General features: G+C 37.8%; 2 protein-coding genes across 2 annotated transcripts in view; one reads left to right on the top strand and one right to left on the bottom strand.

Annotated features, from left to right (window-relative positions):
• Window positions 1–4061, bottom strand: part of sigmar1 (sigma non-opioid intracellular receptor 1) — a 4470-nt gene extending 409 nt beyond the window's left edge. Inside the window, exons 1-4 of the mRNA XM_072453647.1 lie at window positions 3834–4061; window positions 3680–3731; window positions 1213–1361; window positions 1039–1131 (exon numbers count right to left, since the gene is read on the bottom strand). Coding sequence (XP_072309748.1) covers window positions 1039–1131; window positions 1213–1361; window positions 3680–3731; window positions 3834–3978 — 439 coding nt within the window. The 5' untranslated portion in view covers window positions 3979–4061. The remainder of the gene's footprint in view (window positions 1–1038; window positions 1132–1212; window positions 1362–3679; window positions 3732–3833) is intronic.
• A 521-nt stretch (window positions 4062–4582) lies between these two features.
• galt (galactose-1-phosphate uridylyltransferase) overlaps window positions 4583–17007 on the top strand; it is a 45304-nt gene continuing 32879 nt past the window's right edge. Inside the window, exons 1-6 of the mRNA XM_072453646.1 lie at window positions 4583–4741; window positions 6002–6171; window positions 6264–6339; window positions 6410–6458; window positions 10498–10627; window positions 12547–12603. Of these exons, the coding sequence (XP_072309747.1) occupies window positions 4711–4741; window positions 6002–6171; window positions 6264–6339; window positions 6410–6458; window positions 10498–10627; window positions 12547–12603 (513 nt within the window). The 5' untranslated portion in view covers window positions 4583–4710. The remainder of the gene's footprint in view (window positions 4742–6001; window positions 6172–6263; window positions 6340–6409; window positions 6459–10497; window positions 10628–12546; window positions 12604–17007) is intronic.

The raw sequence follows: 17007 nt of genomic DNA, 5'->3' as shown, positions 1-17007 counted from the left end.
ATTTGCCATTGCATACATTTTAAGCAGCCATTATGGATATTAATATATGCTTGTATAGTTTTGTAATGCTGATGTTCACTGGGGGGGTTCCCAAAGTGGAGATGTAATTAAAACATTAAACATAATTTCACCAGTTTCCAAACAGTCAAAAAACTATTTAAAGACGCAAATTCAAATAAATATTGTTAATTCATATGTTTTTTTTTCCTGGCGTCTGAAATTAATGTACCAAACAATCACCTGGTTATTATTTGGGCCCAGAAAAGTGGCAAACCCCTACTCCACCCTGGGTAGTGCCCAGTTATTTTTTACTTAACTTTAAGGATATTGTACTTCGGAGTAGTTGTGTCATTTTACTTCTACACGAGTATTGTATTTGACAGTTTAACTGTACTCTTACAGGAGTAATGGTTTGTAAATTTTCCCACTGTGAGCAAGGTCATTTTCACAGCCAATCAGTGTGCGCCAAGTTAAGTTCTGTTTACTTCACTTTAGGTTAGGTCTTGTTCACATGTGTCACTCACATCATGAGCCATACAAGACGTGATCACGACGTTAGAATGGCAAGCAATCGCTCACTTCCCCCGGTGCATAAGTGCAAGTGAAATTATTTACATTGAATTTCTCATATATATTATTAGTTTTATTTGGTCGGGACAATGCATATTAATGAACATGCAGGAGGCAAGGTGGGTGAAGAGTCTTGCCCAAGGACACAACGACAGCATGCTCTACCGCCCCCCTGTGGCCCCAAGTACTAACCAGGCCCATCCCTGCTTGTCATAGAAAAGACAAGATTGGGCATTGAAGTTGGTATGGCCACCATGGTTTATGACCATGCTTTGAAAAGACACGATTTTGTGCAATATCTATTTAAAGTTTTCCTTTAAATCAACTTAAATTATAAATCTTTACCTTCTTACTTGAGTAGTCGTAACACTAATTACTTGATTACTCATTTAAGTAACGTTAGTCTTTATTGAGTCCACGTTTTGGCGACTCTACTGCCTCAGATTACAGCAAAATAAGACCACTGACCAGGGTAATAGACTTCACTCTTGGTGCTGCCCTCCTTCCACTGTCTGAAAGTCCCAGAGATGACAGTGTCAGAAATCTCCGCCCAGTAACGCCCTAGAAAACCAGACGTTAATACACTTACGAATTACACACCAAAATGAGAAAATAATCCCTTTCAATAAACCCTTGAAATACCAGAGTGTCCTCCCGTGTCCACCGCGGTGCCGAACAGCAGCACATACTCAGTGAGCGAGGCGTGCAGCAGACACATGGAGCCCATCCAGCCGCCCGCGTTCACAAACACCCACTGCAGGTCCTCGTCTGGCAAGATGTGCCCTGGGTATCTGCACAAAACACATTCAAAGCTCAGATTCATTCAGTTAACTCACTGAACTCATCATAACAAGTCGCCTATTCTCCTGGGGCGCCGGACGGTTTGCCAGAATTTCTTTGGGGCTGACCGATAGTCCTCCTTCAGGGCCTCCCCGAACTCTTCCCAGCCCCGGGTTTTTGCCTGTGCGACAGCACAAGCTGCAGAACACCTACCCGTCAACGGCCTACAAGTCAAAGAAACCTGATTAGCCTCCTACTTCCCCCAGCAAGGTGACGTTCCATGTCCCAAGAGTCAGTTTCTGAGTCTGAAGATCTCTCTGCACCAGGATTCTCCTCGTTCGGGCTGTGCCCGGCCGGTTCCCAGACGCTTGCAGTCGAGCAGGCCTTGCTACGGGATGGGGCCCCGGTAACGCCAATCCTCATCTTGTAGACTACATCTTCAACATGTACTAACGTTACTTTTGTTGATTATTCGAAATTAGACGTTTCAAAGGGTTCTTGAGATTTTTCTGTTTCTGGTTGATTCGTCATCATTCTCCAAACACTCCTTCTCAAACAGCGAAGACTTGCTTTGACAGGCTCGGTGAGAATGATCTCATTCTCGAGACCAAACTTCTCAAGCAACTTTCAACACATGACAGAAAACTACAAACAAGCAGAGATGTAACTGAATGCTAAATGCAATAGAGAAAGAAAAAAAAAGGGAACAGGTTGTGTGTGTTTACTTTTATTGTGCTTAATCCAAGTCACACTGCTTCACACTAGTAGTAGGTACACACTATGTATGAAGCATTTATCCTTCACACAATTTTAACTAAGCCTAATAAAAAAATATTCTGACACTTTTCCCAGCTTCTCTCTGGGCAGAGGTTCCTAGTGCAGAGATGTAAAACAAAGCGCTTTAAAACCAGCTTCATTCCAGCAGCAGTTTGTTTGCCAAATTAGCTGTAACTTGCACATGAATTGTTCATCTGTGTGATTTTTGTGGCAAAGGCGGTTAGCGCTCTTGCCTCCCAAGAAGGAGATTGTGGGTTCGATTCCCGGACCAGACCAACATCACATGATCTCTCTGGGTGGAGTTTGCATGTCCTCCCTGTGTTATCGTGGGTCCTCTCCGGGTTCTCCGGCTCTTCCCACCGTCCAAAGACATGCATGTGTTAGGTAACATTGGTGACTCTAAATTGGCCCTAGTGAATGAATGTGAGAGTGTAATGTCTGTGCCTCTGTGTTGGCCCTGCGACAAGTTGGCCACTGTCCAGGGTGTACCCCGCCTAAGACCCGAAGTCACTGGGATAGGCTCCAGTCACCTGCGACCCCGAAAGGGAACAAGCGGTAGAAAATGTATTATTATTATTATTTTTTTAAAATCAGCACTGGGGTACTTCCCAATTGCTTGTAATATATGTTTTTATATGATTGTGTGTGTGTGCATGGAACTCCAGCTGCAAACCAAATTCTACCTATGGGTATGAATAAAGTTAGCTGAACCTGAACCTATAGTTGGTGTGGTAAATGTACTGCAATTACCAGTGCATGACCCAGTAGTTGATCAGCCCAACAGGCAGACAGACATGGAGCGTCCTTCTAGACGCCATTTTGCCCGTCGAGGAAACTTCGATTGTGATGTTGGGCGTTACAAAAATACATTGAATGTAAAGCCAGTGTGTCCAATGGGGTGGGCAATAGTGACAAAATGATTATCTCAATGTTTTGTCGCAATAGTCATTATCCTAGGATTAAACAAAAGAAAGGGGCTAAATTGCCTCTTTGACGTAGTATATCTGACAAATGTGAAAAAAACTGTAAAATTACCCACTATAATCCAGATTTTAATAGGTGGAATTTAAGTACTTTACAAAGAAATAGTTCTTGTGAATTTTATATCTTTAAGAATGTAAGCAGAGTAAACAGTTTTATACTTCATAAAGAATGACACTACACAAGTAAGATATTACAAGAGTGTGGGAAAAATATAAAAAAAAAAAAAAACAGTATGGAGTCTTTTAAAAATATATATATATTTGAATGAATGAAGCTTATAATAAAACCCTTAGTCAATTTAAAGCAGTCATTTGACATATTGCACGGTGCCCACTTAATAATCAAAAAGGCAGTTAGGGTTTATAATCAGGTCAGTGGCCATGACCTTTGACACTGGAGTAAAGCTCCTAATCCTGCTTTGCCACTTACATTTGACTCAGGTACATTTATTTTGATTATTAAATGGACATCTAACGATATAAAATGACACATGTTCAACCACTGCACCTTTCAAACAAATGCACCTCACTAGACACTTGAAAATGAATGAACAGAGCGTTAAGTTTACCTTTTTCTCAGCTCCAGCACCACTTTGGAGAAGGCCTGTTCATGATCCTGACCTAAACACACACGCACGGGCAACAGGTCATCAAACTACAACCCTAACAAAACATGGCATTACAGAGGGTCAAACGTGTGCCGTGCTCCAGTGCCATGCTCACCTGCGTACTGTTTGGCTAATTTGGCAATGTCTTCTTTATTAAAAACGTGCTCCTTGGTCGCCACCCAGTAGTGTACGAGGAGGAGGGACACTGCGGCCACCGAGAGGAAAACCAGCAGCTTTAGGAGAAGTCTGATCACGGACATTGCACAAAACGGGACGCACGGACGGTAAAGTGGAAGAAAGAGGCAGCTACATGTGCACGGGAGCCGCAGAAACACGCCACAAGCGCAGACGACTGACAGGGGATAAAGCGGTCACGTGGGGGCAGGACAGCGCGCCACAGCCAATCACAAGCGAGGAAATCGATTAAGAGGCGGGGTTGTGTGGGGTTGCCAGATAACGGAGCTAATTTAAAGAATAAAGTCTAACGAATAAGAATAAAGTCTAAAGAATAAAGCTTAAAGAATAATTAATAAAGCTTAAAGAATAAAGCATGAAGAATAAAGCATAAAAAATAAAACTATTCTTCTCGGTGTTTGTAAAACACCAAAGAAGAAATTTCCTTTACAAACACCAAATAAGAAGTTTCCTTTTTTTGATGTTTGCTTTAAGGACTGTATATATGGAATCTACAAACAAAATAAACAAAAAAAGCAAACTGTATTCTAATTACATTTTAGAGCAAGTCATGCTAACGTTTAATTTACTTATATTCTAAATTAGTAGTATGTATTTATGAAGCTTTTAAGTTGAAGTTGGAAATGCGGATTTGCCCGATCAGGCTCCCGTGCTTTTCTGTCAAAAACAGGAAGCAAACGCAGAAATGTCATGAGATTTGCTGTTGGACCAGTTGAAATAGCTTGAATATACATTTTATGCGGTGCAACAGTATTATTTTATTATAAATCCTTTACATCTTTAAATAAAGGAACACCATGAGCAATCTAGATGAGTTTGACCCGAAAGGTAAGGGTGGTTGTTGCTGCAGCAGCAGCAGCAAACATGATGTGAAATCTTGTTTTGAATGGACTTGAGTGTTAAAAGTCCAATTGTGGCGCTTTTCTATCAAAGTAACTCGAGACAACTTTAACATTGGTAGATGATTCACTGTTCCCATTTTTAGAGGATACTTCCCCCAACAACAAAACATTGGTTGTACAAATGATACATTTTACTTGTGGCGTTGTCATAATACTTATATTGAATGTTGTTATATTGAATCTGTGATCTGTGTTTTTTCATCAGTAGATACAATAAGTGACATTTATACACTAGTCTCAGTAAAAACTTTGGGAAACAGAGTAATTCAAAGCTTTACAGAACAAGAAAAGATGTATTCAAATAAAAACTAAAACATAAATAATCATTATAAAAGGTAAATAAAGAGTGCAGACATGTCATGTGCACAGCTAAACAGAAGCGTTTGTACATTGCCAGAGTAGAGGCCTATCTCACATCTCCAGAAAGACCACATTTTAGCTGCGTAAAAATGAAACACAGATTCCTCATATTTAGTTCTGACTTAGATGCATTGTTGCAGCAGTAAAAGTCAGGGAACAAAACAGAGGGAACAATATAGACCTTGATCCTTTACTTCATTTCAGTGCAGACAACATGACAAAATAACTGCTATTCGGGACCCATTATCTTAATGTGACAGTAACAATTAGGGATGTCACAATATAAAATGTTAGTGTTTTGTTTAATGAGAGCAGAAATATAATCATTTTACCATTATTCACATTTGTTAGCACTATGACCAAAAATAATGAAATCCTCTATTTCCTTTCATTCACAAGTCTAATGTCTAATGACTCACCAGTCTTGAAAGGCATGTGTTATGACATCAAACTTACTGAATGGAAAAAGTGATTATATCGTCACATAAATGGCCAAAAAAGTACTTTATGCATATTTTTTACTATTTTGGCTCATAGCTTGAACTGAAATTGTAGCTCATTGTAACGGCCTACAATTCTAGTCTTTTTTAGTTCTTACCATTTTATTGCAAAATGAATAATCAAAATCAAACATCAATTCCCCCTGGCCATAACTGCTTGTTCTGACCCAATATTGTCAGATCTCAAAAGCCAAACTGGTAAAGGCCTAGTTAGATCTTGGTTGGGACTCTCTCGGTGTCATGAAAACTACCAAATAAAGAGAGATTAATTACTGAATTTCTAGTAATGATTTGCACCAAAAGCTTGGTCCTTAACCTCTCTCCAGAGCACCAGCACCTGCGATACAACCCTCTGAGGGACTGCTGGGTGCTGGTGTCGGCCCACCGCATGAAGAGGCCCTGGGCTGGTCAAGTGGAGAAGCCCCCGGAGGAGCACATCCCCAGATACGACCCGAACAACCCCCTGTGCCCCGGGAACACACGCGCCCATGGAGAAGTAATGACATCTTTACAACACATTTTGGAAACATGAGCAGCATACTTCCCAGCTTTATATTTCATTTTGTCTTCATCTTTTTCTGTGTCCAGGTGAATCCAGACTATGACAGCACTTTTGTTTTTCCAAATGATTTCCCAGCTCTTCAGCCTGACGCTCCAACTCCTGGTGAGGGGGACTTTTACTAAATCGCTGTCAAAAATTCAAAATGTATAATTTATTATCTCTTACGTTTTAGGTTCTGATCAACATCCACTTTTCCAATCTAAATCTGCTCGGGGTGTCTGGTAAGAATAGGCTTTTTGTTTTGAAGGACACATTTTACAAGCTTAGCAGCAAAGTTCATACACATCTTTTACCGTTTGGAGATAGTGCTGGCCTGTTGTAGACAACTTTATTTATATAGCACATAATAAACTGAATAATAAACTGAAACGTTTCCAAAGTGCTGCTCACAAAACATTAACTACCCTTGCTCTATCAGTGCTCCTAACAAATAATGATAACAAAATGAATACATGATCACAGTAAAATAAAATGGTAAAATAATAAAAACCCTAAAACAGTAAATAAATAACCAAAACTTATTTTTAAGGTATTTTGCCAGAAGCAGTCGATTTACTTGCTGTAAATGTTACATCTATAATATAGTTAAAAATGCTATGTTAAGAGTATCATAGTATTATTGCATTTTTATTACACTTCTTGACCAGCAGATAGCGCTGTTGCTCCACCAATGCAGTATCTTGACTGATACAATATTTCTGTCCTTTCATAAATGCATTAAAACACTGGGACAATACAAGTTGCTGCTTGTGTGTAAAGGTTAAATATGAACAAAACATAAATTCCAACTTTCTAGAATTCTCATTGATAAAATGTTTAACACCAAAAACAAAAAAGCACTTACACAATGGAGAAAGTAAAACATCTGTCCAGTTGCCATCGCAATTAACAATAATTAAAAACAATTATTTCTTTGGAATGGTCAAAAGTGCAACACAAAATTAAAAACACATGTAATATGCAATACTTGTTTCAGATTTAAAAAACAAAACAAAATATTACAATATTTCATATCATTATTGTTCAGTTCCTACCTCTTCACTACTGCACTTTTGACTTCTGTGGTTCTCATGTACATTAGGGCTGCAATTGCAATTGCGGTTTTTGCCTATATTTGTTTTGTATGTTTAAAAAAAAAAATCTCTTTAGGAGCATTTTACATTTGAGAGAAATCTGAACAGATAAACCAACACAAGTACATGTTTGTGGAGGTTAACAGTCAACAGTTTAGCTTTTCATCTAGTTGTTTACAGAGGACATTCTCTTGTCTTGTCCATTGCGTTACATTATTCAGCCCTACTTCAAGTTTGACAAATCCTTCCCTCTCCTCTGTCTGCACCTGTTCCCCGGCCTCTCCTTCCACCCCTTCTCCGCTCGTACATAAATGTGCTCGAGGCTCGTGTTCACAGGTTAAAGACATTCCCCAACAGTGTGGCATTATGGGAATACTCTACCCGACAGCGCCGTTACACAATCAATGAATAATAGATCAAGTCCAAACATTGCGCAGCCACCAAACGCTACAACAAAACCCACTGTCAAACCAATACTGACTGACTCGCCCACTCAATTGTGCTCGTCTTAGTTCACGAGTTATTTGTTTGTTTACGGCGCGTTGTTAGCCTGCGGAGTCTAGCGGGGCGTTTGGGTGAGGAGTGTGCGCCTTTTCACCACTGCAGTGACATACACGCAGCCAATTAGAGGACAAACAAAAGGGAACTGGGCAGACTCTCCGGAGATTTGAGCGAGGAAATTCTTAATCTTAAAGTGTTGTTGTCGTTGTCGTTGCTGCGGCTCGGCCCTGTTCTGTCTGCTGTCAAGTGCAATAGTTGAATGTACATGTAGACGGTAGAAGTGTTGATTTTCCTGTTTTGTACGCGCCATAGTCGGAGAACCATTGGGCGGAAATTGGATGACTCTGACACGTTGACTGACAGCTAGGCACAGATATCAAATGGTAAAAAGAATATATTTCAAGTGCTCAAATGTGCTTTGTGTCCTAGTTTATACATGCGTTGTTCTTATTTATTATGCATCGGGTCAGTCACACATGCGAATAAGGGGTGTCCAAAGTATCGATACTGAAAAGAGACTCATAAATAGGACAAAATTGAGTGTTAGAATAGTGTCGATCGATATTAGAACTGGTCAAAGATCACATGCTAATATTAGAAACGATTACAATTATTTGGAGTTGAGTTATCCCTGTGGTTTCGAAATTAGTTGTGAGTATCGAGTTTGAAATTGACATATTTAGACCACACTGGAATATTATTGAAAAAAAAGCATATTCATACATACCATATTTTCTGGACTATAAGTCGCAACGGAGTATAAGTCACACCAGCCAAAAAATGCATGATAGAGAAGAAAAAAACATATACAAGTCGCACTGGAGTATGAAATGCGGTTGCAAGTGTGCTCCGAAATATAACCGAAAGTATAAATGTAAGTATAAGTCGCACCCCGGCCAAAACTATGAAAAAAGGTGTGATTTATAGACTGAAAAATACAGTAATTTGGTGATTCAATCAAGTTATTTATCCTGTATTTAACCATTAAAAGTTCTAAATCTGTCTAAAGTTCAGGGGAGACACAGGGAGAACATGCAATCTCAGTAGAAAGTCTTCACGCAGGCAGGGGATCGAATCCAGGACCTTCTTGCTGTAAGGTGGAAGTGCCAAACGCTCTGCCACTATGCTGCCCTGGTCATAGTGATGTTTGGGAATAATTATATTACGAAATTATGCAATCAGTGTTCTCTTTGAGCTGCATGTAACACAATACAAGAGTTCAGTTTTGATCCAGGCAAAAAAAAACCACACGTCCTGTTGAGTTATTGATAAAGTAGAAGCAGCCTGAGTTCGCCTGTCGATATAAATGTGATCTGCTCTTCCTCTAACACAATACTACAAACCCCAGGACACAAAACACAAAATCTATATGACTTGCCCCTTCATTCGTCACACTTGAAATGCGCACAGAGATGTTTTTTTTGTTTTTTGGAGAAATACAGTGATCACCCTGAAGGCTAACTGTTCATCCAATCAGATTATGGATTATGAAGGATTAAGTGTGCTACTAAATAAATATAAATAAATAAATATATATATATATATATATAAATACATTTAATAAATAAAATCAATATACCGGTAATGAAAGATAAATGCAATAAATACAATAAAATAAATAAAAATAAATAAAACAAATAAAATAAATACAATAAATACATGCAAATAAAATATATCAATGTATACGTTAATAAATAAAATATGAGTGGTAAATTATGAAATCAATACATGAATAAACAAATGTTAAGCAGCACCAACTGTTTTGTCTATGTGCACAAAGTGGCCTGCATGCTAAATCACCAAATTAATGCAAATTGTTAAAATATTTACTTACTATAGGGACATTCAGGAGTATCTTTGTTTTATCACTTTAACTAGAGTCTCAGAATTGCTCATCAGATTGTGATGTGGATTTGGATTGTACAAGACAAGATTTGGAAAATTACAGTGGCAAATTAAGGCACCTCAAAGCTAGAAACAGCCCTTTATAAAATATATCAGTTGCACTTTACTTTATGACACCATATTTTATTTAATGGCAATTACTCCTGAAAGCATGAGGTAAGTAAGGACCTGTATGTCATTCTATTTCAGGGTAATTGGATTTATTCTAACCTTAAAGCAGTCAGAGGTGGTAGATTAATTGTATGAGTAAGAGTTATGTTAAAAGTACAATGTAGTGGTCCAAGAAATGACTCCAGTAAGAGTAAAAAGAACTTACTCTCATGTAAGACTGGACTTTAAAGTGCATATGGCAGGTTTTTATGATTTTCTAATTTTGACTTTATCTGGTGTATTTGTTATCTGTTGTACATATAGATTATATAGTTTTACAATAATCAAGTAGCTATGTGTGGTAAGTGTAGAAAATAACACTATGTACACAACGTTTATGCAGAATTTACACAAAAGAAACTACTTTTTTAACCCCTAAACAAGAATTCCACAAAAAAAAGGTGCTCGCATATATTTTCTTTGTCAAATCAAAATAAAAAGTGATCAAGCTAATTTCCTAGTGCGATGTCATTACAAACAGGAAGTTCAATTATAAACCTAAAAAAAGCTATTCTGGGCTGCAATTTGCTTCTTAAAAGTAAAAGTATTGTATCCAAAAACTTTTCTTTTGCGTTCGTTTTGCTGTGAGAAGTGCAACTGACATAATCCATCTTTTCCATCTCTTTGTCAGCAAGGTCATGTGTTTTCATCCACGGTCAGACGTCACTCTCCCTCTTATGAAAAACGAAGAGGTCGTCAAGGTGATTGACAAGTGGGCGGAGCTTGTACAAGAGCTGGGAGCCACTTACCCTTGGGTCCAGGTAACCTCATTTGTTATTATAGATTATTCAATAGATTTTTTGCAAAGTTTTACATCCTTGCCTAGTTTTCTTGGAGGATTATAGGATGGAATGACGCCTTTGGGTAAATTTGGCACAGAATGAGCAGAATATTGATAGGACAGCAAGTCGAAGATGATATAAAAAAGCTATTAACTTGCTCCAATATTACAACATTGAAATCATTTGACGGATGAAAAAGTGTCTGTGTTTATCGATTTAGATGTTACAAGAGGATGTGTGTTTTAGTTTTGGAAATAAGTTCTAAAATAATATATCATGACAATGAAAATGATAATGGAAATACTAGGAGAGGAAACTGAAAAAAGATTAAGAGACAGCTCCCCTTTCTAGACCTCGCCTATTTTGACTCTAATGAATCCTTTTGTGGGCTGTGCTGTGAGTATTTTATTTTATTTCATTCATAACATATAATAAAATACATTATCAGTGATGTACTGTTAAGTATATAAAGGATCAAAATTGCAAAAAGAGCAATTTTATGTTATTAGGCCCCTTTTTAAAACACCTTATGCCTTTATTAACATACAAAAATAATGATATCTGCCCTTTTAACTGCAACCATCTAATTTTCATTTTCATATTTTCTTATTATGAAAGCTTTTATTCTTTGTGAAGCTCGTTCCATCAATTTGCTCCTTTCACAGAAACGCTAAATTCCATACTTTTAGATTATAATGACTTTGAAAATCCTTGAATTTTTATGGATAATATGTTGCACTTGGCTTTAGACATTGCTTTACTAAGGTCAGCAATATCATGTGTAATACTTTAATGGGCTTGATTGATCTCTATAACGATTGTTGGTGACAGTTCTCAAGGCCCTCTTCTGTAAAGCTGTATACACTGTATGTTTTACACAGTATGTCAAATATTGCTCGATTATTGAACTGCACTATTTAGTGAAAACTTGACTTTACGCAGCACTGTAATGGCTTTGGATATTTATTATTATCTGTGTTATATGTAACCGTGAACAAGCATTTTGTGTTTTTAAATGACTTTTCCTGGAAGTAGTGATTTTTGGAACAAATTGTAGTGAAGAGGTGTGATAAAATGCTGTGAAGAATGATCTTTTCTCTTTTTTTTTTTTACAAATATTGCATCCAGTTCTTTATTTTCTTAAACAAAAACCAGGCACAAGTTAAAGATAGTGAATGAGAATGTTGTAGGGTAGATTTGAGTTCTTTGTTCAATTTCTTACAGTGATGGCTGCTCCTTAATAATGAGAATGGAGTGACATGTGTTGAACTGTAGTAAAATGCTTTGTTTATGTCAAGCTGCAAAGGTATTTTTTGGTGGAAAATCTGACATTTTCTTGTCCAAGCCAATGCTTTTCCTGTCAATGTTCCACAGCATGGCCTTAAAATGATCTATCTTGCATTTATTTATAATTCCGGGTGTTTTTATTGCTAAAAAAACCCTTGAAAAGACACACATCCTTGCTGTGAATGAGAATAACTCTCCACAAATCTGACCTGTCACTTGGCCTCCTCTTGTCTCCATGCGCATGTTTAAGGCCAAACTGTGCACAATTTCATAGCAGTTTTAAGTGGCTGATATCTAAACAGGTTTGTCCACATGAGGGATGATTTTTTAATGATCCGGGGCATGTAGTAGATGCTTGTTCGTGAGGTTAAAGCTTAGAATGTACTGTATGTGCTTACGAATTGAATATATGCTGATTTTCTAATGGTATTTCATGGGTATTTCACGGATTTCATTTATTTATCTATGTACATTTAATCTGTATTTCCACTCTTTTATACCAACCTGCTCAGGGACTACAAGTGTAAACGAATATTCACGCTAAAACCTGGCACATATTCATGCTAAACCGTGGCACATATTCACGTAAATAATTCTCTTTTTTATTTCAGATCTTCGAGAACAAAGGCGCCATGATGGGCTGCTCCAACCCACATCCTCACTGTCAGGTAGAACACACACACATCCTCGCACATAAATACACACATACACATCCACACACACACGACGTATATTCTATCCAATAAATGTGTTTTTCAAAGCTGTGAATGCAGAAAATCATGTATACCCTTTTGCGGCCTTTCGCACCTTCTTTATTCTACTCCGCACAATGGCCCCAGTCTGCGAAATCCAACAAAGAAACCAAAACGTGTGAGGACGGACTTTGCGCTTATAATTTTCCAGCTCGACAAGCCTCAACATAGAGACGGGAGGGTCATCCAGGCTTCTCTGTGAATTAGCGGAGCGTCAGTGTCATTTTCACTTTGGGGTGCGAATAGCTGTATCGTATTATTCTTTGTTGTTTTTTTCCGGATATGCAGAATCACACCTCTAAAAGTGCTCTGGCATTTACTGTCTTTGCTTTGTGCTTGTGCCTGGATTTGCATAATACATTTATCATCAGAGCACATTGAGTCAGGAGGATTATCTACGCTGAACCAGCAGGGGGCAGTGTGCGATCAAGAAATGCATTGTTGCTTTTGCATTGGTTTTTATGGATGCTCTTTGGAGAAGTGTGGAGAGTTCTAAAGAAGTTTCGTATAGATTCATATAGATGTATTTTAATTATTTCAAAACTAGTTAATATGCTTTGATTTTGCACTTTTTTGATCATAATTTATCAGTTTGCCGAGCAGACCAGAGCAATATAAACCTTGTTCTTTATTGTCATGTAAATTAAGATCGCATTTTCCACAAGACAAAATGAGACTCAATTTGGTCCATTCGAATAGTTTGATGAATTTAGATGAACATATTGTAAAATAAATAAGTTCACAATTAAGTGTTATTGTTTTCAATGACTTTGTAGTATATTTGTACTGTGATTGAAACGTACAAACAATTTTATAGCTAAATTAACTCTTATCCCATCCCTAGTTTACTGTTGTATTAATCAGTGTTAGAACAATATATCGGGGCCAATATGTGTATGTTTCTCTTTTGTTTTTGCCGACCTGCTGCCTAATGAATACACAAAGCTTTATTTTAATACTTTAGGGACTGTACAAAATGGCACTACACTCTTATCCAGTTAGTTGTAAAACAGAGTTGTGGGTTAGTTTGTAGGTAGTTTGATTAGCATAATCTGAGGAAAAAAGTAAAAAAATCAGCCCATTGCTACACATTGGCTCAAAAATATTGGCAGAGCTGATTGGCTGTCGGTTTCTAAACAATCAGTATCGGCATCATAAGATAAGATATTCCTTTATTGTCCCACATGGGGAAATTTCATTGGTGCAACGCAGGTAGATACAGAGGTAGATACAGAAGAACAGATCACTTAAAGGAAGTCTGAAAAACACTTTCAGTAGAAGATCTCCTATAAATAAAAACTCCCATTAGACAAATAAATAAATACCATTGCATGTGATCACGACAGTAATTGCACATCAGCCAAGATTATTCTGCCCCGCTCTGTCAACCCAGGGCGTTTTTACCTACACTATTTGCTTGGTCAAAATTAAAATGTATTAATAGTTGTAAGTATAAACACCTGCAGATCATCCATGCCTAAAGCTCTCCTAGCCTTTTGTTTTATGTGGTCACGCCGGTTTAAACAACTTGTCATGCTATAGCTTTCTTCTGTTTCCCACACTGCGCACATTTCCTTTACCAAAAAACAATATCAAAGTCCGTCCGAGAACAAAATACTGCCGTGTGTAAACTACTAACCCGCAAACTCCTCCAGGCCAGAATGTAAGTTCAAGCGTACGTCTGAAACTTTGAAGAATAATGAACAGAAAATGTTAATCAGAGTTTGGAGGCATCTTTGGGCTTCAGATAACTTTGGTCTCGCAGGAACAGCGCTGTATGTATTTGGAATAGTAAATGATTTCTTTTGATATGACTGGCCCGAACTGTGACGCAGTCACGCTGACGTTTGGCCCAGCAATCGCAGTCCGTTTATATTCTGAGAGTTTGCTTGGCCTGTGTGATCAGCGTAGAGAAGCAAAAGTTATAGTAGCTGTCAGGAGTCACAAAATGGCAGGCAAGAACCCAAATGCATGACACCGGAAACAGTTCAGGTTTAGGGTATTTATTACCAGCAGAGATGAAAACAAGGTTGAAACACGTGGCAGACAAATCCAGAATGGGGCAGAGGCAAAAGAGAAGGTCCAAAGTTCAAAAAGGCAGGTCAAAACAGGAACAGGCAGGATAAGAATCAGGATAACAGGTTGCTGGGAGCTATGGAAACACACAAGACAATCTGGCCGGGAACAGAGGGAAGTGGACCGGTCCATATACTGAGGTGGGACAGGCCAGGTGAATGTGACGAGTAATTAGTGCAGAGCAGGAGAGGGTGGCAGAGTCTGCTCTTTGATTGGTTGTAGTGGCACTGAAGGGGATTGACCAATGAAAAAACAACTAAAGCCTGGCTGAAGTTGTGACAGTAGCGTTGTCACGAAGACTTGATACGCAATACTGATTTCGACGCATTGATTATAAAACAGAATGCCTGCTTTCTAAAGGCTGGTACAGATCCATACATGCATTTTCAAGGGGAAAGTTAGCATTAGCTTCATTAGGGATGTCAATATTGTTTGGTTAATCGATTATCGTAATTATTTAGGGCAAAATATATTAGTAAGAACTAAAAAAAATAATCGTGACTACTATAAAAGCAAAATTAAGTGGTTTTGATTCAGTCTATAGTTAAAAAAAATGCATCTAAACATAAAGTGTGTTTTTATCTGGCTGTTTTAGTCAGACAGTTCAGTTTCATAAAGCTGGTCACAACCTTGAGAACGTGAAATGTGTTTGGCGAGATTTCACACAGTCTCAGTGATAATCATGAACAATCGTAAATCGTATATAAAAGTATTATCAATTTGCGGCAAAATCAGCATCTTTCTTTCTTAAATCTAACGTTACACTGGAATAATAATGCACCAGGAATATAGCAGGCAACAACAGTCCTAAAAATGTATAAACTTTAGAAAATGGAGCTGGAAGTTAGATTTTGAATTGTAATGAACAGAACATTCAAACATTTGCATTCTCTTTCTTTTTATTTGGCTGCCTTATTAAAATGAATGGCATTGAACATTCATATCAGTACCAGGCTGTGTGTGCAACTTTTCTGAACACGTCGGGTCTATTTTCCACACAGAATAATGGTATTTTGTTTAATATCAACGTCTGATATTGCTCAAGAACTATTCGGGTAATGTCCTATTTCGTCCTGTTTTTGCTAGTGTTTTTCTGTTTGGACACTTGTTCAGATGAAAAGAAGAAACAAAATATGTGTAAATAAATACAAACAACAAAAACATGTCATCTTTGTAATATTTCATGTCATTTTTTGTATGTGTCCTGGATCAAACCAAGGCCCGATGCTGTGACCTCGCATAAACCCAACACACAGCCCTGTTTTACGTTGTAGTAATTTTATTGTCCTTTTTAACTATAATTACCTGGAACGAATGCAACCGTCTGGTGATTTAAGAATGTCCGATTGAAGTAGAAACATGAGAAGTTATTCCGTGGGCACTTTTTGATGAGTAAAACAATCGTTAGAGTCTGTATTTCATAGTTTTGTGCATCCATTGCGGCGCTGTTCTTATTTGAAACGACATTGTAGTTTAAATGATACAGAATTGGTTCTTTTATACACTTTGAATGAATAAATCTGTAAATCTTTTCTCAATTTCCCTAAACGTAGAAGTAAATTTGGCATCACATCGGACAGCTCACTTTTGTTTGCAGACCTACCGTAGTTAAGTTCCAGCTATTAGAAACTGCACAGAAAGCCTTTTAATTGAGAGGTATTAGCCTATACCCTGTAAGTAAAAGCATGTGGAGTTAAGATTTTGGAAAAAATTACGTGTTTTATGACAAAAAAATCAAATTGGCATTGATCAAAATGAGGAAAAATCATGTTTTTATTTTTCAGCAAACCACACTTGCGTTACATTATATTTTGATTAAAGTTGTGTTCTTACTTGTATATGTTCTCAAACTTTACTTTTTAAACTTTTTTAGTAAGTGGTAGATATGGCATAAGAGTGAGCGCTGCAGAATCTGTCCACACATTAAACAGGTGAACAAACAGGCTGAGCTGCAGTCTGTTGGCTCCAAACTCAAAGCGCTGCCATGAAAATCCTCTGTATTTACACTCAATGCGCACACGGCAGCGTCATGTCTGCCAGAACTCTACACTTCCAACAGCCACAAAGCCAGTCCTGGGAAATGATCACTGTTAATAAAATATATCATACTGATCCTTACAGTTTAAGCTTGGGCTGAGTTGTTAGATTGCAGATTGGTTGTCTTGGTTTTTGGTTCTCTGTAATAACAATTTACATGACACGAAATTTATTTCTTCTTCCATCTCCTTTTCGAGATGAAATGGC

The sequence above is a fragment of the Eucyclogobius newberryi genome, unplaced genomic scaffold, assembly GCF_026437365.1.
Source record: "Eucyclogobius newberryi isolate DKJ021-1_F unplaced genomic scaffold, fEucNew1.0.hap1 SCAF_2, whole genome shotgun sequence".
NCBI classification, from domain to species: Eukaryota; Metazoa; Chordata; class Actinopteri; order Gobiiformes; family Gobiidae; genus Eucyclogobius; species Eucyclogobius newberryi.
Note: the sequence above shows the minus strand (reverse complement) of the source record. Positions and strands in the feature narration are given on the sequence as shown.